Source organism: Notolepis coatsorum (genome assembly GCF_963971535.1).
Source record: "Notolepis coatsorum genome assembly, chromosome: 2".
Taxonomy (NCBI): domain Eukaryota; kingdom Metazoa; phylum Chordata; class Actinopteri; order Aulopiformes; family Paralepididae; genus Notolepis; species Notolepis coatsorum.
Window position 1 is genome coordinate 185,991,456 of NC_140166.1, and position 22,787 is coordinate 186,014,242.

Here is a 22,787-nt window from a genome sequence, read left to right on the forward strand (position 1 = left end):
ATGCTCATTCTCTCCAGGGATCCAGAGTGCCAGTGAAGGACCTTGCCTGTCTCTCAGTGTCAGGTGTTTATTTCATCTGCCCACTGACCGGAGCAATTTTAACCAGGAGTGAGAGAGAGGTGCACATCAAAGAGGCCATCTTCATGGTAGGTCACATGAGAAAATGTAATGGTTACATGCTCCAACCTAGAGTGAAATGACCCATGTGTGTTGTAAATTCTAACAGTTTGGTGCTGTATTACAAGCGCGCCTTGCTGAGGTGATCTGAATAGCTGCTGAATGTGGTTCTGCTGGGAGTAAGAACCGCTGCCTCTGTCTTGTTTGTTCCCGTCAGCGGTTTGAAGAGGATGCGGTGGAGGCCTCTGTCATCAAGGACAGAGATAAAGTGAAGGTTGCCATGGACATCATAAGCAAGTGAGACACCGGGTTAAAACGTTTTTCTTGCCTCCTGTGGTCTGTGCGGTCTACGTGGCATCGACAGCGATATTGCACAATCGCTAGGGCTGTACCGAATATAATTCAATCTTTTTACATTCGAAGCTTCTATTGAAGTATTCAAATAAAGCTTTGAATGTGTGTCGTCATATTTTATGCATAATCATAAAAAAATGATCAATAAAATAAATATATATCCTCAAACTAAATTCTCAATTTGAATAAAGTGATTAATCTGACTCTGGGTTAACATTGGGAAGCGCATTGAGAATGCCTAGGCTCAATACCGGCCACATCACGCTAGACGGCGGTATCGAGCACCCTTTCTACCCTAATAGCGTATACAGGCAAGCAAGACATGACAACGTGTACAATGGAATCGACATATACTGCCATAACTAAGCATTTCATGAATTACCCTAGACCGCTCTAAAACCATACTTATATTCACCATGGTATAACACGGGAACGTATGGATGGAAAATATATCTCTTTTTTGCATCTTGACCGGAAGAAACTCAATGTCAAATGACTATAGTATTGTATCCATGGCTATAATATAGAATATAGATTTAGCTCTACAAACAAGGTGACTAACTCCCATCGTTTACAGTGTGGCAGTAGCTACCACAGGATATGGCTAATAGCTGGCAGCCAATGAGTTAATGAATATAACTCGTCAGTTTCATCAACATAAATAATCCAATAAGGGCACGGTTTGTACGAAAGTGATGGTGACGTCTTGATGGAGCTCCTAGCGCCAAGCGGATGCAGATAGGCTACATCATTTATGATAAATGTTTTATTTAAATTTCAACTATGACGAGTCATATACTATAATAGTATAATACTATAATATTAGTGTAGCCTAATCTTTATCTGTAACTGTGGAGAAAATCCCCATTTGTTTAAACAATGAATAGACACATAAAATAAATTGAATGTTGATTTAGAATTAGAATGTCAACGTTATGAATTAAGCTTGGAACTATTCGGTTCAGATGTGGTTCTTGTATAGTATAGTTTAGATATAGTAAGTAAAACATAATGACGGAGTTAAAATTGTATATTGTATAGTAGTGTACATAGGAACCAGTGCCTTCTCAGGAATTTAGCATGTCTATTTTTATCATGCACATCTTATGCACATCTTACACCTGTTTTTTTTCTGTCTATTTTATTATTGTATTATTGCAAATTATTGCATGACCACCCGCATTTCACTGTATGCCCTGGTGCAGAACGTGAACGCGGACCGCCTCCAGCTGAACAGTAGGTGGCGGTATGCAGTCTATGCACCTTTGGCGACCCGCCAGTAAATCGAGAGAAGAAGAGGACTAACGTTAGCTAACGGTCTCATAGATATCTATGAACGGTCTACCCATTTGTGATTTTGCAGGCTATTTTCTGTAACAATTAAAAAGAAATGAAGAAGTTTTTTGATGACATTAAGAAAGACATGAAATTCAAATCCGCAGGACCTGGGAAGAAACTCACACAGGAGGCAGGGTAAAACAGACAAACTCTTTCTAATCAATCTAACGTTGGTCAGCTGTTAGCACAACAGCTAACGATAATGTAGCTCTAACGCCAGTCCATTAAGTCTGTTGTGCTGGTTCGCTAACGCTAATACGTACCTTGGAGAAGCGAGAGGATCACCTCTTTACAGCGTCTAACGTTAACGTTAATCTCTAAAGAAGTAAATAGTATAATGTTAATCGCCCACCCATCAGAAAATAGCCCTGTGACTTGTTGGCAGTGGCTAGTGGCTGACGTTAGTTGCCGCCTACATGACTAACTTCAACCCCCTGTCTCTGGCCTTGTTCTGCATGCTATAGCTCCAAGTCCCAAGCGGTGCAGAGCGGTGGTTGTGCCAAAGCTCGCCATGCACCGACGGAGGGAGCCCAGAGGGCAGGAGCTGCAGCCCTGGCTAGAGTTGATCAGCAGTATCGGCCAAAGGTCCACACGTCACAGGATGCCATCAGGAACCAGGGTAAGATGTGCCCTGTAACTCCAGCGGTACCATTGGGGTTTAGTCTAAATCTTGTGAAATCATAACATTGGTTTGCCTTGCGCGAGGCTAGGGTACTGTAGTAGTTAGTGGAATGGCACCTGCTTGGCTTTCCAAATCAGTTCCATGCTGTTGTTACTGGACATGGATGGTTCAGGTGCAGCCCTTGAATGGCTGATATTCCATACACTGCATGCATTCCGTATACAGCCATAGAACACTCAATGCAATTTCTTGGGAGGATATTTACCCCTGTGGCAATCTAATGTGTCGCGCTCTGTGTTTACTCACCCAATAATTATAGATATTTAGTCAAATATCTCCACTTTTCCATGAGATTCACACAGATTTTGAGTATGCGACAGGGTGGCAAACACCAATCGCATGAAAACTCACAACTATGGTGAGGGGGCAATTGTAAACGCACCTGGCTCATCAACAGAAGTTTTCAGTGCTGAGTATTCTATGGCTGTATATGGAATACATGTAATGTATATGGAATACATGTAACATACATGTAACATCAACTCAAGAGACAATAACAAGCTGGTGAGGAAGGCTAGCTCCATAGTGGGAGTCGAATTGGTCAAACTAGAGTTGGTGGCAGAGAGGAGGAGGAGGAGGGAAATGCTGGACGCTATACTGGACAACCCATCCCACACCTAGCCAAGATGTTCAGCCATAGGCTTATCCACCCCCCACCCCGACATACCACAAACCGCCTCTGTCACTCCTTTGTGCCAGTAACTATCAGGTTTCACACCTGTGGGCACGGACTACTGCCAATAGCTGGAGAGATAATGGCTGGAGAACTTGAGGAAAGAAAGAAAGAACTGTTGGGACTGTCTGACTCTTAATACTAAACACTGACTGCACAGACAACTACGTTATGGACCGTGTATGCTATCATCATCATCATCATTTGTGACTGATTGAATCCTGCTATTCCACTACTATTATTACTATGTTCATTACTATTACTATTGCTATTATTACCTCTTCTGCCTGTACGGTACCTCCCCTCATCCATGCTGCTATGACACCTGAATATATCCCCAAAGGGATTAATAAAGGAACACTTGATTAGACTTGTATGGAATATCAGCCATTCTAGGGCTAGGTTCAGAACAGTGATGATCAGAGGGTGAGTAGTAGCTCTCAATAGCTAGGCAGTATAACACACGTTATACTGCCCCTGTCCCCCTATGAGCCTATCTCTTATCAGCTCCCCTTTGTATGATTTGGAAAAGGTAGTTGCCTCCCAGCTCCAGGACCACCTTAAAAATAACACCCTGTTCGAGAAGTTCCAGTCAGGCTTTCGCTCATCCCACAGCACGGAAACAGCTCTGCTCAGGGTGACGAATTACCTCCTAATGACCGCTGACGCAGGATCACCATCACTCATCCTCCTCGATCTGACAGCGGCGTTTGACACTGTGGACCACACCATCCTCCTGGAGCGCCTCCACAACACTGTTGGACTGTCGGACCATGCACTACAGTGGTTCCAGTCCTACCTCTTAGGCAGGACTGAATATGTCTCACTGGGAGGACACAAGTCCAGGCTGCTCGAGGTCACCTGTGGTGTTCCGCAGGGGTCGGTTCTTGGTCCCATTCTATTCATCACCTACATGCTCCCCCTCGGTCGTGTCATCGGCAGACATGGAATGTCCTTCCACTGTTATGCCGATGACACACAACTCTACATAAAAACGGCCCCAAACCCCTCTGCAGCTCTGTCATGCCTCACCACCTGTCTTGGGGAGATAAAGGCATGGATGAACAGCAACTTCCTTCAACTAAACAGCAAAAAAACTGAGGCACTCCTAATTGGCACCCCTCACCAGGTTCAGTCTTCATGGTAATCCCCCTCTCCCCCTCAGTCACAAATCTGGGGGTTCGATTTGACCCCCACCTGACCTTCAACACCCACATAAAACACCTCTGCAAGACCTCATTCTATCACCTAAAAAACATATCAAAACTCCGTCCCATTCTAACCCTGTCAGATGCAGAGAAGCTTGTCCATGCCTTTATCTCCTCAAGACTGGACTACTGTAACGGACTCTTCATTGGGATTCCTGGCAAGAGCATCCAAAAGCTGCAATACATCCAGAACAGCGCTGCCAGGATCCTGATGAGAGTCCGTAAACACGATCACATAACCCCCATCCTCCACTCACTACACTGGCTCCCCGTCTCATCCCGGATCAACTACAAAATCCTGACGATCACCCATAACTGCATAAACGGACACGCACCCCTCTACCTTCAGGAACTCATCACTCCACAATCCTTCACCCGCACCCTCAGATCCGCAGGTAGCCTGCTCCTTCAGGTCCCCAATACCCGGCTCTGCACCATGGGTGACCGAGCCTTCTGCACGGCTGCCTGTGGAACAGCCTCCCCATCCAGCTGAGGGCACCACAGAGCCTGGACTCTTTTTTAAAACAGGCCTGAAAACCTACCTATTCAAAAAGGCCTTTGACTGTTAGCTTTTTATTTTAATTTTATTGAGCTGTTGTTATTACATTGTCTGTTTATACTATGTTTTTAATTAACTATGTTCTATTTTTATCTTACTTTTATTCTGTATTTTATTTTATTTGTTTTACTAATAACTTTTATTTCTATTTTTTTAACTTATGTTTTAACCCTGTAGTGTAGCACTTTGGGATCCCAGCGAACAAAAAGTGCATTACAAATCCAATTTATTATTATTATGATTGATTGAAAACTTTATTAACAGATTGCAGAATGGGTACAGTACAGTACAGCTCAATACACACAATTGTTAACACTTTGGGTGCCGGGAAACGCTTAAACACGTCATTCCCGGCCATGCTCAAGTTGCCGAAGACGCTTTACAGCGTCTTTAATATCAATATTTCAAAAATCTGGGATCGGATTCATATGTCCCCTCCGCTGGCCTGAGATCCACCAGGAGGACCCACTGAGCTCTCTGGCGGTTCAGGAGCGCCATCTGGTGGCCGATCGGCGCAATCGCTTAACAGGAAGTGCCCTAGAGGTTGTGCTGGACGGCCGTATTACTTCCGGGCACTCGGTGCATGTCCCGGGACTCTGGCTTGTCACACTACATAGCGATCGATTGCCAATAACTCGATAAACAACATGATTTGGACGTATATACCATTATACAAGCTGGAGATGGACCGGGTAAATCTACATCCCATAATGATAAAATTTCTACTCTACGATGATCGCCCAACGGCGCGCGGAGACTGGGGTGAGTTTTAGCGTGTAAAGTTACCGTCTTCGATACTAACTGCTATTATCAACATTTGACCCATATTAGATGATTGGTATAACGCTGCCCACGGAATTATAAACGCCCCCTAGCCCATCCGGTCAACATCAGATGACGTGTAGTAACTTCTAGAAGTACGTCTAGTTGGAATTTTTTATATCGCGCTGATTGCCATAAAACTGTATTGCATCATCAATATAATGTATTTGGGGCTATAGATCACGTTCTGGAGAAAGCTGCAGAAAGAGATGAAAACATACTTATACATTAGACCATACTTTACTATGAATATGTGAATGAAAAAGTTTAACGTTGCTACACAATGAACAATACATATAGGACTTTGAATGGGCCCTAATAATGGCAATGTAGCAATAGAATTTAAAAAGTTATAGCCCTGCAAAGAAGGGGACTTTCTCTATAGACAAATAGAGCCGGCAACCTACGGTTGATAATGAATTTAACCCATGGCAGCCAAAGTGTTAAGGGGATGCAGACCAGAGAAAGACTTTCGTCTTGTTTACACCAGGGTCCCCCATTTTCAATTCATCATAACATAATTATGACATACACAACATACAGATATACAGTACTGCTACATCTGTAGAGGAGCCAAAGCTATATATTTAGGTTATTGTATTATATGAATGTTTATATGTTTCTTTTTATAACCTTACATTGAAACGGCATTAGGAATATTGATTGGATTTAGATAAAGTCATTGAACTGTCTTATTTGTCATAATGGAACATTCTAGAACATTTGTGATGTCACAGTATGATGTCATGGTCGAACATTCTAGAACATTTGTGATGATGTCATAGCCGAGCATTCTAGAACATTTGTGATGTCACCGAACATTCTAGAACATTTGTGTATCTATATATATTCAGCAATTCTCTTTTGTTGGGTCCCGGGACACGCTGGGATTGCGGGGAATGAGATGGCTGACTCCCTTGCCAAACAGAGCCTGGGAAGGGAGGAAGAGATAGGTATTTCAATGGGAAGAGTAGAACTCAGAGATAAGATAAAGAAAGGAGTTGAGGCTGAGTGGCAGGATGAGTGGGAAAGGGGGACCAAGGGAAGGCACTATTTCTCTCTGCAGCCTCGGGTCAAGATCAAGGTGGAGGGATATGGGTCAAGGAGTGATAGGGTGAAGATGTGTAGACTGAGGCTGGGGCACTGTGGGTTGAACAGTAGCTTGTTCATTGTGGGCAAACATCCAGATGGGGTGTGTGAATGTGGAGAGACTGAAACTGTCGGGCATGTCTTCCTAAAATGTGAAAGGTATAGGAAAGAGAGGGAAATCTTTTATAAAAGTCTGGTAGAGCTGGGAGTATCTTCCTTCTCTCTTAAATCATTCTTTGGCATGGATAATGAGAACCACCAGTTGATCACAGAGGCAGTGCTGACATTTCTGCATGCTTCAGAGTTGTACCAGAGGATATAGCGTTAGTGTATGTATTAGTATTGGACAGGCAAGAGGAGCAGAGAAGAAGGAGAAAGTGTGAGTTGAAGAGGCCTAAAGATGGAACACCACTAGTGTAGTATAAGAAATGAGGAGGGAAGAAATACGCCAAGAAAGAAGAAGAAGAAGAAGAAGAAGAAGAAGAGATCATCAAAAGAAGTGCGGAGGGCAGTAATACGCCACGATGCGTCTAATCTGCCGGAAATTCAAAAGAAGAAGAAGAATTACATTTGAGGATGGTGGAGGAGAAAAGATGGTGAAGGTCTAGCTATGGAAAGATGGAATACTAACATGAGGGGGAGTGAGCGGTGGTGGAAGGCGAGCGCTGCAGCTTATGGAGAGCGGGGAGAGTGGATTCCTCGTGAATGGCCCCGGCCGGAGCAAGACAGTCCAGGGTTTTGGGTGAATCGAGATGGGAGCGAGTGGAATGAGGGCTTCCGTCAGGAGGGACGCGAGTCACCGGGTGCGAGCCCAGTGTCCCCTCGAGGTGTGACGTGTGGAGAGGGAAGTGAGAAGGAGGTCTCGGAGATGGTGGAAGACTACGGAGAGGGAAGTGAGAAGGAGGTCTCGGAGATGGTGGAAGACAAAGGGAAGGAGTCGGATGGTGTAAAGAAGAAGAAGAAGGAAGAGGAAGAACGGCAAATGGAGCTAACGACCGATATTCGCGATCAGTCGGAGTACAGTGGGGAGGAGAGGGAGAAAGAAGAGAGGGAGGAGGAGGGGTGGGAAACGGTGAGGAAGAAGAGGAAGAAGCGGACGGAGAGGAACGACAGCGATGGGGATAGTGAGAGTAGGGGGGGAGAAGGGGGGAAGAGGAAGAAAGGGGGGGACGATAGCTCAAGTGGGCCGGGAGACGAGGGTGCAGGAAAAGATGTGGCAAAAGCGGAAGTGATCCATATAGTGGTCAGGCTTGAGGGGGAGAGGGATGAGAGGAAAGTAGGTAGGCTCGAGTGGCCCAAACTCATTGCAGAGCGATTAGGAGGGGTAAAGTACGTGAACGTTTTGTGGGATGGGAATCTGGCCGTAGGGTGTGGTAGTGAGGGGCAGGTGGAGGTGGCTAGGAAGATGCAGAGCATTGGGGGGGTGGGTATAAGTAAGGTGGCGAGAGTAGGGGAGAAGAGGGGGGGGGGATGTAAGGGGGTGATAGTTGGGGTACCGGTCGAGGTTACAGTAGAGCAGCTGGTGGAAGAGCTAAAGGAGGACGGGCGTAATGGCATAGTTAAGAGTGCAGCAAGGATGAAGAGGGGAGCGGAGAGGGCAGTGACGGGGACGGTAGTGATTACGTTTGAGGGTGGGGTTGTTCCTAGGGAGGTGTTAGTAGGATGTATAGCAGGGCTGTACGTTAACTTTTTTTGCACATAGCACTGGTGCTACAGAGGTTGATAGTTTTGTAGCACAGGCCAAAATCTTGTAGCACGAGTATAAAACGTCTCTAAAATCTCTAAAAACAACCACAAGTAGTGCAGCTCATTACTTAAATAGGTATGTGACTGGCAAGGGACATGAATCTTGCATACAGGGCACACAAAATCCAAACTTTAACAAGAAATGCTTTTAGACAAATTCTTTCTTTATTTGCCCATAATGTAAAACAAAAAGAACAAGGACATAACCATATAACCGATATGAAGCAGTCCGAGACCAGGCAGCGCTGGTGTGGACTCAGATTACAGGGAAAGCTAGAAACCAACCTAGAAACACCTAGAACCAACATAACAAATAGATATAATGCATACAAACACCTGTACATATTTGTGGAACCAAATAAATAAATGTATTATTATTATTATTATTATTATTATTATTATTATTATTATTATTATTATTATTATTATTATTATAATTATTCGTGTGTGTGTGTGCACTGCACACGTGTCACAGTTCCAGCATCATGTCTGCTGGCCACTTTTTCAGATCCACACACACACACACACACACACACACACACACACACACACTATTGCATTAATCAGAACTAAGTACAAGGAACTCTGCATGAATGAAAAGGGCTTTATAAATAAAATGAATTATTATTATTATTACCTTATTTGCATATTGTCTCATTATTAGATAGATAGATAGATTGATTGATAGATAATTAATACTTTATTGATCCCGGAGGGGAATTTAAGTAGCCATACGATGGAGTTCTTTTTACAGAGTAAAATTAGCGGCTTAAATTTAGTGAACAGCATTTCTTCCTTGGCGATGCAATATGCCACATTCATCTTAAACTTTACCTCACGGAGATCAGCATCATCCGCTCTGGTCGTCTGTTTACTCAGCGAGTGCAAGAGGGTGCCGGCCCGCGCTCAGGAGTTTGTTTAGCGTTGAAGGCATCCCGGGCAAGAATGTGTCGATGGGACGTATTGTGTTTATTAATGTTATCCCTTTTTAGGATATTGTTACCCGCGAGTCAAGGGATTCTCTGATCGGATCTTTTCCGGAGTCTCCCGGCACCAGTGACAGAATAATAATAGCTGTGCTTCCTCATTAAAAAATATCCACGGAAAATCATTTTCCCACTCTGCGTTATATCTGTACATCTTGTTAATCTTCTCCTTTTGTCTCGTTTCTATTAACGGTGGTCCCTCTCGGGCTCGTTTGGGGTTTTGATCTTGTACTTCTTTTGTTTGATTTAATACCTTAAAAAAGCGCTTCATCTTGTCGAAGTCACCCAGTCAGTGTACATTGAGCTCGCAACTTAGTCGCGGGGATATTGTTCGCTAGGGATTATGGGATTTGGTGTTTGATTATGGACTCTACGCGAGACGGGACATTGTTTTTAATCGCACGAGACTACAAGTACCAAGTGGATAGCGTGGCGCTGTGGTCCATTCAATTTACCGTCACACTTTATTTTTTTTGCTTGCTCCACGGGCCATCGCACCAGTGCTACTGAAGTCAATTCATTCATCGCACAGACTGACGTCAGTGTCGCACGTGCGACATATATGTCGCAATGTACAGGCCTGATGTATAGGGTTAGGGAATTTGTTCACAATCCTCTTAGGTGCTATAGGTGCCAGGGGTTTGGCCATATAGCTACCACGTGTATGAAGGGGATGAGGTGCGCTAGGTGTGGCGGGGAACATGAATATGGGAAATGTGGAGAGGGAGTGAAGCCGAAGTGCTGTAGTTGTGGTGGGGAGCATAGTGTAGCGTTTCGGGGGTGCGAGGTGATGATGAAGGAGGTCGCGGATCAGAGAGAGAGAAGGGAGGGTAAGTTGACGTATGCTGGGGCGGTTAGCAGGGCAGGACAGGGTAGCCAAGAAAGGGTGCAGGGGGTTGAAGGAGGGAATTTGGCAGTGAGGGTAGAGCAGGTGGAAAGAGAGAGGGGAAGGGAGGAGAAATTAGGTATTGTGGCCTTCGTGGCAGGGGTAGTTACTGGTATGGCAGAGGTTACGGGTAGAACAGAGATGGTGAAGATGATTGTTAGGATAGCGGTTCAACATCTGGGATTGGAAGGTCTGGACTGGAAGGAGGTGTGTAAAGAATTGGCTGAGGGGGCTGAGAGGGACAAAGCAGCCCAGAATAAGATTGCAGGGGGCAAGGAGGGTCCCGCGGAGGGGGGCTCAGACAGGAAGTAGCAGCATTAGCTGCACTCCAATGGACAATGTAGTTGATGACGGGGTCCAGTAGAAGAAGAAGAAGAAGAAGAAGAAGAAGAAGAAGAGCCCATAAAAAGAATTGCGGAGGGCAGTAATACGCCACGATGCGTCTACACTGCCGGAAATTCAAATAAGAAGAAGAAGAGGTGTTTGTAGGGCGTAGGATGTTTAGGGTTAGGGAATTTGTCCTCTTAGGTGTTATAGGTGCCAGGAGTTTGGCCATATAGCTATTACGTGTAGGAAGGGGCAGAGGTGTGCTAGGTGTGGCGGGGAACATGACTATGGGAAGTGTGGAGAGGGAGTGCAGCTGAAGTGTTGTAGTTGTGGTGGGGAGCATAGTGTAGCATTTAGGGGGTGTGAGGTGATGAAGAGGGAGGTCGCGGTTCAGAGAGTGAGAAGGGAGGGTAAGTTATCGTATGCTGAGGCGGCTAGCAGGGTAGGACAGGGAAGTCAAGATAGGGTGCAGCCGTGCAGGGGGTTGGAGAAGGGCACTTGGCAGAGAGGGTAGAGCAGGAGGATAGAGAGAGGGTAAGGGAGGAGAAATTTGGTATTGTGGCCTTTGTGGCAGGGGTAGTTAATGGTATGGCAGAGACTAAGGGTAGAACAGATAGGGTAAAGATGATTGTTAGGATAGCGGTTCAACATTTGGGAATGGAAGGTCTGAAATGGGAGGAGGTGGTCAGGGAATTGGATGAGGGGGTTGTGAGGGACAAAGCAGTCCAGAATAAGATCGCAGGGGGCAAGGAGTGTCTCACAGAGGGGGGCTCAGACAGGAAGTAGCAGCATTAGCTGCACTCCAATGGACAATGTAGGGGATGACGGATTCCAGTAGACTGCGGGAAAAGAAGAAGAAGAGCTCATCAAAAGAACTGCGAAGGGCAGTAATACGCCACGATGCGTCTACACTGCCGGAAATTCAAAAGAAGAAGGAAGAAGAAGAGTCAGTGTGCATCTTGAAACAGTGCTGAGCAGTACTGAACAGATAGACTAAACAACATAGATTGAAGCCTGCATTTCTAGACCAGGGTGCCTTGCCTACCGTGTTGCTGTGGAAAGAGCCGGCAAGTTGATTTACGGCTTTCCAGTGTGGAGGAATTTTCATGTGTCGAGTCAGCAGTGATTTTGGAGACTGGAAAAATACAGTTTTCTTACCTTGTAGTAGTGACGTGAATATTTAGGAAAATGGCTTTAGGATCACTTCTGTAAAAGACTTCGCTGTGGAAGAGAAATAAACCATTTTGATATCTTTGTTTTACACCGGAGCGGCTGTGGACCTTATTTTTCTTTATCAACGAACGTACTACTCACGACGAGTAAGCAACTTTAACCAGTAGAGTGGAATGTCGGCCCTCATAACATCTATACATTTATGACATACCAGATTTGCAAATACAGTACTGTTTGTGATACAAAAAGAGTCTAAAAAGAGAATATATACATTTGACGTAGAAACTGTACATTGAAGGACGTTGGGTAGGTGGGGTGGGTGGGGGGGCCGTACATTGGAGGCGGTTGGGTGGGTTGGGGGGGGGCGATTGGGTAGCGTGTATCCTTTCCGCAACGGACTTCGGTTTCCGGGTTCCTCTGATTGGCCGCGACCCCCATGTGACCCGCGCTAGCGCTGCCGCTCGCCTGTGTGTAGCGGCAGAGGTCCATCCCGCGTCTGCCTTCCTCAATTTATACGCATGGAAGTATTGACTGAATGAATGAATGAAAACTTTATTTCCACTTGCACAATCTGAAAGTAGGCACTTCCGGCTGACTTCCGGTTGCCAATGGTACTTCCTGTCCCATCCAAATACATTGGTTTTAGCTACTTTTCTCCCCTTATTTAAACAACTTTGTCGTCACAGAGAGGCAATTAAACGTTTGTATTATTATAGTATAGAATGTATTTAATAAGCAAACGTTTGTCAGCAGGGTTTTTGGGCTGTATTTCATGTAAAAACGTTTACTGTTAGTTTCCTTGCTCAGCCAGCATTAGCTAACAGAAGCTAGTGGTTAAACAGGCCGGATTAGCTTTGAGCTAACTATCTTTCCCGACCCATGTATTCATTCCATTCTAAACATAACGTTAGTTTACAAAACATGACCTGTCTATATAACGTTGAGGAACAAATTATAAGTGTGTGGGTGTGTGTTTTGGTGAACATTGGACTGCAAACAGAAAATGCATCACAGTTAGACAGTAGCTACTGTTAGCTGCCCTTCCTGATTAGCTTTGAGCTAACTATCTTTCCCGACCCATGTATTCATTCCATTCTAAACATAACGTTAGTTTACAAAACATGACCCGTCTATATAACGTTGAGGAACAAATTATATAGACGGGTAATGTTTTGAACAACTAACGTTACGTTTAGAATGGAATGCATCGGCAAAGATCGTTAGCTCAAAGCTATTCCGGCCAGTTTATCAACTTCCTGTCATTTAGAAATATGATTTTATAGTGAAAATCATTACCAAAACGTCCGGAAAAACCTCACAGGAGCATTATAGACTGTCATACAAATGTACAAATGCTATAAGGTGGCAAGAAATGCACTATAAACAATACTTTGGGTCGGGAAAGATAGTTAGCTCAAAGCTAATCCGGAAGGGCAGCTAACAGTAGCTACTGTCTAACTGTGATGCATTCGACAGACAGACCGGCCCAGGCAGTTCAGCGTCGCGGAGCATTTAGCCTGCTGGCTACCTAGCTCCACTCGGGAGCTCCAGCAGCTTGTCGATGTGCTAATAGCCTCAGCAACCTAACGTTAGCTGGCTCCAGCAGATCGACAAGCTGCTGGAGCCAACCTAACGTTAGCTGGCTCCAGCAGATCGACAAGCTGCTGGAGCCAGCTAACGTTAGCTTGCTGAGGCTATTAGCACATCGACAAGCTGCTGGAGCTCCCGATGCTGGTTGAAGTGGAGCTAGGTAGCCAGCAGCTAACGGTAGCTGGCTCCAGCAGCTTGTCGATCTGCTGGAGCCAGCTAACGTTAGGTTGCTGAGGCTATTAGCACATCGACAAGCTGCTGGAGCTCCCGAGTGGAGCTAGGTAGCCAGCAGGCTAAATGCTCCGCATTAATTAATTATTCGTTACGGCGCAATCAATACTTCCATGCATTCGGGACCTCCATGTTTTGGGGGTATTCATCAGACAAATCGGATCCGGGGATTCGGCTCCCATCAGTCGGGCAAGAACTGCGGGTTTTCAGCCTCTCTCCTCTCTCGCGGAGCTTAAGGGGGAGCTTAGTATTCCTGCCTCTGAGGAGGTGGCTACAACATCAAGCCAGCGGGTAAATCGCGATTTTTTTATTTGTTTGTCATGACAAACCAATTACATAATCCAACATATGTGTAAAGGCACAACATATTCCAGTTAACGGTATCTTTTTTCTGTATCTTTTTTTAATTATTCGTTACGGCGTAGTCAATACTTCCATGCGTATAAATTGAGGAAGGTAGGGACCGTGGATAAGGGCGTGGGTCACGTGGGGGTCGTGGCCAATCAAAGGAACCCGGAAACCGAAGTCCGTTGCGGAAAGGATACACACGATTGGGTAGGCGGGGTGGGGGAAACTGTACAACTGTACAAGCAAAACTGTACATTGGAATATCGACGAAACCATACTTGGTTCCAAGAGGAGGGTCTCGTGTAATAAATAGCCTATTGGTATAATTTAATTCCATTTGCCCATTGATAACGTGTAAGTAACTGCCATGAGGCTTGGTAAAAGGCATATACTGTTGTTGTTGTTGTTGTTTTATGCTGCCTCATATTCCCATAATAACAATATATGACTTTTAAGACTATGTTGGTGTGTTTAAAAACCTTGTCGCTCACTGTTTGTCTGATGTTCTGCATTCATTGCTCTGTAGTGAAAAGAGAGTTTATGTTGGGGCAACAGTGGTTCAAGAGGTAGAGCGGTCGTCTGGTAATCTGAAGGTTCCCGGTTCGATTCCGCAATGAGCAGGAATGACCGTTGGTTTGTGAATGAATGGGTCACCCAAAGTTGTAAAGCGTTTTGGATAAAAGCTCTATATAAAATGCAGTAATTTTTTTTTATTGGTGTGTTGATGTTCTGCATTCATTCCTCTGTAGTGAAAAGAGAGTTGGAGGCAGAAGCTGCTGCAGTGGCTGAGAAGGAGAACCCAGCAGGAGCGGAGGTAAAGGAGGAGGAGGATTAGCCCTATACTGTACTATGACTCAAGGTTCAAGTTCAAGTTTCAAGTTTCTTTAATAGTTGTCATACAGAAGTACAGAATACTTTTATACAAAATGCTTCTTACTGTTACGCTCCAGAGACTGTGCAAGACAAGATAAGTATGAGATAAAATAACATAGTATAGCATGTAAATTAGAAGTAAAAAAATGAGGTCACAGTGTTCAGTATAGACATAATGTACAATGTTCGATGCAGAATAAATGTAACTGAGTTACCATATAATATACAATATACTATGCAGTGTACTAATATACAATACTATATAGTGCAAGGCAGAAATGGGATGAGGTGCAATTTAGGTACAATTTACAGTAGGTGTACGAGTTGTAGTGCAAATCCTTTATCAATAAATATAAATATAAAGTGTGTTTGTGTGATCTAAAGTTTCTGTATTAGTCATATGTAGGTTAACACAAGGTCAATGGAGATATAAAGGTAGATAAAGTAACATTAAACTTTTTTTTAACAGTATTGCACAAATGGAATGAGAGAAATAAAATACAACATAACACATATATGACGATGATGATTTGTGTGTAAAAGTAAAGGTCTATACAACACTGACAGTATTGCACATTTGGTATGTAGCAGTCCAGGTTCAATAGCAACAGTCATGGTTGATTGTGCATTTTTATGTGAACCGTGCAGACGGCAGGTAAACAGATATGGAATGTCTAGGTTGGTGAGTTGAGAAGCCAGATGGGCTGGTGGCTTGTATGCTTTCTACAACGGAGTTCGGCGATTAATTTCTGGTCATGTGACATGTACGCCCAATCGTGGGACCGCAAGTGTCCACTGGTTAAGCTTAGGCGCTCTTTCGAAGTTGGTTAAGGTTAGAGTTTGTCTTAGAGCATGGCGATAGATTCTTTCGACGGTTAAGCTTAGGCACTCTTTCGAAGTTGGTTAAGGTTAGAGTTTGTCTTAGAGCATGGCGATAGAACGCCAGGTGCTTTGCAGGCTGTTCGACGCGGAAATGGGCAAGTGGCCAATCAGATTCGCAAATCGCCGAACGCCGTTGTAGAAAGCATGGACGCGGCCTGGTGGCTCAGTGTGATGTAGACACTGACATGTGATGGGAATGTTAGTGGGTCGGGTTAAAGTCACAAGATTCACTGAACCTCTGAGCTCCCGGGGATCACAGGAGCATATTTACATACTGTTATTTCAATGTTATATTGTGTTAACAAGCCAATGAAGTAATAGTGACATTTAAAACCGTGGTTTTAATTGGGAATTGGGAATAACTTGAAGGATCCCATTGATTTATGCTATCGCTACTTAAACTAATTGATTGAGAAACGAGTGCATGTAGGCTATTATTAATATTTGTAAATGCTCATTCTCTCCAGGGATCCAGAGTGCCAGTGAAGGACCTTGCCTGTCTCTCAGTGTCAGGTGTTTATTTCATCTGCCCACTGACCGGAGCAATTTTAACCAGGAGTGAGAGAGAGGTGCACATCAAAGAGGCCATCTTCATGGTAGGTCACATGAGAAAATGTAATGGTTACATGCTCCAACCTAGAGTGAAATGACCCATGTGTGTTGTAAATTCTAACAGTTTGGTGCTGTATTACAAGCGCGCCTTGCTGAGGTGATCTGAATAGCTGCTGAATGTGGTTCTTCTGGGAGTAAGAACCGCTGCCTCTGTCTTGTTTGTTCCCGTCAGCGGTTTGAAGAGGATGCGGTGGAGGCCTCTGTCATGATGGTTCACACCTTCAACAAGGACAGAGATAAAGTGAAGGTTGCCGTGGACATCATAAGCAAGTGAGACACCGGGTTAAAACGTGTTTCTTGCCTCCTGTGGTCTGTGCGGTCTACGTGGCATCACAGCGATATTGCACAATCGCTAGGGCTGTACCGAATGTAATTCTTTTTACATTCGAAGCTTCTATTATAAGTATTCAAATGTAGCTTTGAATGTCTGTTGTTATATTTTGACATAATCATAAACAAATGATAAATAAAATAAATATATATCCTCAAACTAAATTCTCAATTTGAATAAAGTGAGTAATCTGATTAAATTAGTATTTAAAAAAAATTTAAATCCAACTTTTTTTAATGAATATAACTTGTCAGTTTCGTCAACATAAATAATCCAATAAGGGCACGGTACGAAAGTGATGGTGGCGTCTTGATGGCCTTGTGCCAAGCGGATGCAGATAGGCTACATCATTTATGATAAATGTTTTATTTAAATTTCTATGACGAGTCATATACTATAATAGTATAATACTATAATATTAGTGTAGCCTAATCTTTATCTGCAACTGTGGAGAAAATCCTCATTGGTTTAAACAGAATGAATAGACGCATAATTTTTTTTTAATGTTGATTTAGAATTCGAATGTCAACGTTATGAATTAACACATTCTGGGCCATTGGGGCCCGTCTAATCCCACTCTGAGGCCAGCTTTTCATTACAAGTTTTCACTGTGCGTGAGGTTGTTTGTAGAGCTAAATCTATATTTTATATTATTGCTATGTGTCCATTGTCAATTGACAGTATAAACCTTCCCTTCAATATGCCATAAAGAAATAATTTTTTCATCAATACGTTCCCGTTTTATAGCGTCGTGAATATGAACTATATACCGCAATGGTCTGGTGTAATTCCTGCAAAGCTAGTTATAGGGCGCTAAGCTAAATCGATTGGCGTTTCGGCCCTACACAAGCTAGAGTTAAAAATCAAAATGCATATGATTGGTATCATGTTCCACCATGAATGCATGAAAGGGGGGGGCGGGGGAAGTCGTTTCTGAGTGATTATTGATTACCAATAACTGCATTCATTATTGCAACATCATATGCTGACCGGGTGGATGGCTATGAGAACAAGGCCCGATCAGACTGAAATTGACGTCAAATCGCTCTTACCTGTGGCCGGTTGGATTCCAAAAATAATTGTCCAGTTATTTGATCGCCATCTGGTAGATCGATATGTCCATTGGCTGATGCTATATTCCTTTACTGCATACTGAATTCGGCGTCACAAAAAGTATTCCAGGCGATCTGGTGAACCCATAGCTTTAGGCTAACAGAAATGCTAACCCGGAGCGAAAAGAAGTGACACCCGGTCTGTAACAGGGGAAACTGCATTCTCAAGACAGCGCCAATACCAGGATCTGGCCGGTACTGCACTTTCGGAGTCCCGATATGCCTTTTCCAGCCAACATACAGCTCTGTGACAACATCCGGGATATTAGAATGGAATAAAAACAAAAACAAGCTTAACACGTATATATACGTGGTTGGCCGTCAAGCGTCGGCTCCCAAACACGTGTATATATACACGTGGTTGGCCACAAATGTGTTAACACTTTGAGTGCCAGGGACGCGTTTTGTCGTTAGTTCATGCCGCCAGTTGAGTGCCGGCAACGCTATATAGCGTTTGTTTGTCGTATTTTTTTTTATTAGAGATTGGAATTTCATCAATCGAGCCTCACGCTAGTGTTGCAGACTCTCTCTGAGCTCAATTGGGAAAATACCGCCCCCTATCGTCTCCTCATTTTACTTTTCCGTCAAGCCAACTGAAGGATCCAAGTTGATCGCTGGCCCGGAAAACGTGTGGAATATATATTTACAGTACCCAACGCTGAATCAATAAACGCGATCGATATTTGGAATGGCGATCAGGAATTGGAATAATCTTTTTGGAGAACATCTGATATGAGGTAAGCAATTTATTTTACCAGTCTTGGGATAATCAGAGCTGTTTTCACCTATATATCAACGTGTCCCGTGTGTGTGTGTGCTCGCTGATCAGGAAATAAGATAATCGATTTTTCAGATCGCTTCTCTACCGCGCATAAGTACACATATACTATTGATAATCTAGCGTTTATTTGAAAACTATTCATAAATAGGCCGAAAAATTACAACGTTTTTTGTGTATGCCAGAATATTCCAGTAAATGCCGTTTATCACGGAATCTTTATATTTTCCTGAAAAACGAGGGCTTTTCAAAATGCTATAAAACGGAAATGAACCGATAAATTTTTTTTAAATTAAATAAATAAATCCGTTTCGACAATGTTGACTGCAAACAAGTCATTGATAAACAACGGGCAGATTAGACACATAGCCATAATTTAAGACAGAGATTATGCGTTCACAACGCTATCATTCAAGTGGGTGCTGGCATTCAACGGCGGTAAGGCGCACCACATCGCCGGTAATCAAAGTGTTAAGCTTGGAACTATTCGGTACAGCCCTAACATTCGCCAAAACCACCTCAAGATTTGGAAACGACACAGACTCAGACTGTGTTGTAATGATCGCCTCGCTATGGTGTAGGGATGAGCAAAACGTACAATTTGATTCACTGGGTCACTGGGAACTATTCAAATACTAATCGAACCCCCCCCCCCCCCATTTTACTAAGGTTAAATAATGCATCAATCTGGTGCACTTTGAGAGCAAAATAAAGAGGCTAGATGTATGATGAACTTTGTGCTCAAAACACAAAATCTACTAGAGCAGTGCTTCCCAATCCTCTCCTCGAAGCATCCCAGCCGTTCAATGTATTTGTTAAATTCCACCACCAGCACACCTGATTCAACTTAACTAGCCCTTTATTAGTTGAATCAGGTGTGCTGGTGGTGGAATTTAACAAATACATGGAACGGCTGGGGTGCCTCGAGGAGAGGTTTGGGAACCACTGGACTAGAGCATGCATTTGAGCCATCAAAGAAATGAAGCAAAAGTGGTTACCTGTGTTGAACTGGTTAATTTTTTAGAAAATTAAAATATATACTGGATTACTATTACGACTACTACCACTGCCAATACTACTGATACATCCCTATTGGCAAACTTTATATATAAAAAAAAATAATATATATTTTTTAATTTTTATAAAATTAAAAAAAAATTGGTTCATTATAAAACGGTGGCGGGACCAATTAGGGCCGCCACAGTCTAGGTAATTAATGGGAAACACTGCTATTTACATTTTCAGCTCCAGAATAAAATAAAATATCTCGTGACAGCCCAAGTCTTATATACAATGATCAGCACCATAGACGGCAGCTCTCCAACACACAGTGTGATGATGCACAGCCTGAGCGACCCAAAGGACCCCACTCATATTGGGCAGCTGGTAGCCGCAAGCACTGCCCACACAGCGCAGACGCATGAAGCACGAAAGGTGTTCTAGGAGGGAGATGATGACGGGCGGATCATTAAAAATGATTGTTTATTGGGGTTTATATGATCCCAATGGGGTTTATTAATTAAGAAATATGAATAATTATGAAATGTTTTCTTCATCCTCCAGGTACGTTGACAATATATGCAAGAATCCCACAGAGGAGAAATACAGGAAGATTAAAGTCGGCAACAAGGTGTTCCAGGTATGAACCTTGAATCATTAAAGAGGAATGCTTTCCTCTTACCTTCGGGAAGTACTGTTGTTCTAAGCAGAACGTTTGGATGGGTTCCAGAGATAGGATCAGGTCAGGTGATGCACCTCGGATGCTAATTTGACGCGCCACCCTCTTGAGTGTAATGTAAATCAATGGAGGTTAAAATCCAAGAAACGAACTATGCAATTTGAAGACAAACATGGCTTAGTGTTCCCACTGAGTGTTCCACAGAAATCTAAAGTGCAGTGTAATAACGGCAAAGACAAAGAAAATATAACATTACACCGATCTTTGTGAGACACTATTACTATGTATTTTGCTAAACGGATAACACTTTAGATTTCTCTGGCTCATTGACTCAAACGTCAGCAAAGCTTAGTCATAGCTAATGCTAAATGAAAGGAAAACAACGGCTATTAAAAAAAATAAAACATTATTTAGTAGGTACTACAACATGTTAGAAAAAAGCCTGCACCGTATTAAGGCCTGTGCTTCCATTTTCTGGAAGAGGAAACATTTGTATGCTAGGACAGGTATAACTTACATTTCTGAGTTTGGTTGTTTTCCTGTAGCCATTGATTTTGTGAGCTTACTCTCTGGAAAGTGTAACAGTGCAGACACAGGGCTATGTGGCTGGAGTAGAGCGGTGCTCTCGTCAAATTTGGCCGATTAGCTTTTTTGTTTACAAGTCCGATTCAGAAGTCATGTTGAGTGAGAGTAGCAAAGGTGATATTGGTCACAACAATATTTAGTCATTTTGAGACAGGAAATGCACAGGAGAGTAACTGCAACACGTATCAAGCTGAGACCTGCTGCACTGATGTCCTGACTTCCCTTTGGTGGTAAACTCACTAAATCAATGGACACTGGAAAACAAACAAACTCAGAAATGTAAGATATACCTGCCTACAGGTTAGAAGCTTTTCAAATCATCCAAGAACGATCTAAACTTCACATGAAAACATTTATGGATGTTCCTTAAACACCAGCCTCACACTCCGATTTCTATAATGTCCTCAGATATGGAATTTATTTGGCTTTAACACGGCTGTTTTGTCACCAGGAGAAGGTTGGATGTGTGGAGGGAAACAGAGAGTTCCTGCAGGCCCTGGGCTTTGAGAGCACCATGTTTCCCGTAGAGGGACAAGGTAAACCCTGTTGCATCTGATACACGTGTCTTCATTCAACCACTGTTGAACTTGTTTGGATCATTTAAAAGAGTGTATACAAATACAAACGTTGTCAAAGGAATTGTGAGATAAACTAATCAGGGTTCAATAAGCACATGTTATTATTTCTCCTACCTCCTGCTTTGGATGTGTTCATTACCAGTCAACTTGGAAGGAACTTTTTTTTTTTTTTTTTTTTTTTTAAACTTTGACCAGTCAGCTGGGGTTTATCGCTTTTTCTGGTCAAGTATGACCGACAGAAACGGGTTGAATGGGGTATAGATCGGGGGAAAGACACTCTGAGAAAATACGGCGAGTCCGGGAGTCGAACTCGTGTACCCCAGATCCGTGACGCGCACGGTTGTCCCCGACGCCGAAATAGCGTCCGAGGTACGCGGTGAGCTACTGGAGCTCCCCTGGAAGGAACTTTTAAAGGAACATGCCAACATTATGGAAATGTGCTTACTATCTTCTCCCGAGTCAGACAAGAAGATACAGTAGATACCAAACTACTAGCCTATGCTTAGCACAAATTAATGGAAGCTGATACGGACCAGCTAGCTTCCCATAATGTTGGCGCGTTCCTTTTAAATTATTGCCTTAAATGGAGTTGCCTTAAAAGCCTAAGAAATCTCGTATCTTGATCCTCCAATCACAACGGTTCTTTTCTTGGTCCTCACAAGTGTTTCTTTCTTTGGACAGACGGGGCTCGAGACCACAGGTCAAAACCACATTTTCTGTAACAATTTCCCCACAACGGTGTAAACAAAATACTAGTAGAATCCATCGCTCACTCATGTACATCTTTTCCCCCGGGAGTTCAGAGGAGGAAGAGGAGTTCCTGGTGTTGCCTGAGCTGAACGCAGACGCGCTTGACCTGATGATGGAGAGGAGGGATCGTCTTCAGAGAGGAGAGCCTGTCAGAGCTCAGCTGGACCGGCAGCCTCAGGCCTACGCGCCCTCTGCCAACGGCACGCGCTTCGAGCTGCCGTCCGAGTTCTACAACCTGTCTGCCGAGGAGCTGAAGAAGGAGCAGCAGCAAAGGTACAGGTTCACTGGAGCCCCGTGGGTGGAGCGGCACTGCACTAATCCTTCATTCTACAATATACACTTTGATTGATGTCTTTTGGACCAATAGTATCTGAGAAAAGTGGGGGAAAGTACCTCCTCATATCGGTGTCTTCCTGTCAGTGGAGGCTGCTGACCAAATTTTTAGGTGAAGCACAAATTATTATATTATATTATATATT

General features: G+C 43.6%; 1 protein-coding gene across 1 annotated transcript in view; it reads left to right on the top strand.

The window, feature by feature from the left end:
- The first annotated feature begins 1,777 nt into the window (after positions 1-1,777).
- Positions 1,778-22,787, top strand: part of ubxn6 (UBX domain protein 6) — a 33,693-nt gene continuing 12,683 nt past the window's right edge. The window contains exons 1-8 of the mRNA XM_084337838.1: positions 1,778-1,944; positions 2,274-2,428; positions 14,879-14,943; positions 16,352-16,480; positions 16,669-16,766; positions 20,281-20,356; positions 21,432-21,516; positions 22,362-22,581. Coding sequence (XP_084193964.1) covers positions 1,862-1,944; positions 2,274-2,428; positions 14,879-14,943; positions 16,352-16,480; positions 16,669-16,766; positions 20,281-20,356; positions 21,432-21,516; positions 22,362-22,581 — 911 coding nt within the window. The 5' untranslated portion in view covers positions 1,778-1,861. The remainder of the gene's footprint in view (positions 1,945-2,273; positions 2,429-14,878; positions 14,944-16,351; positions 16,481-16,668; positions 16,767-20,280; positions 20,357-21,431; positions 21,517-22,361; positions 22,582-22,787) is intronic.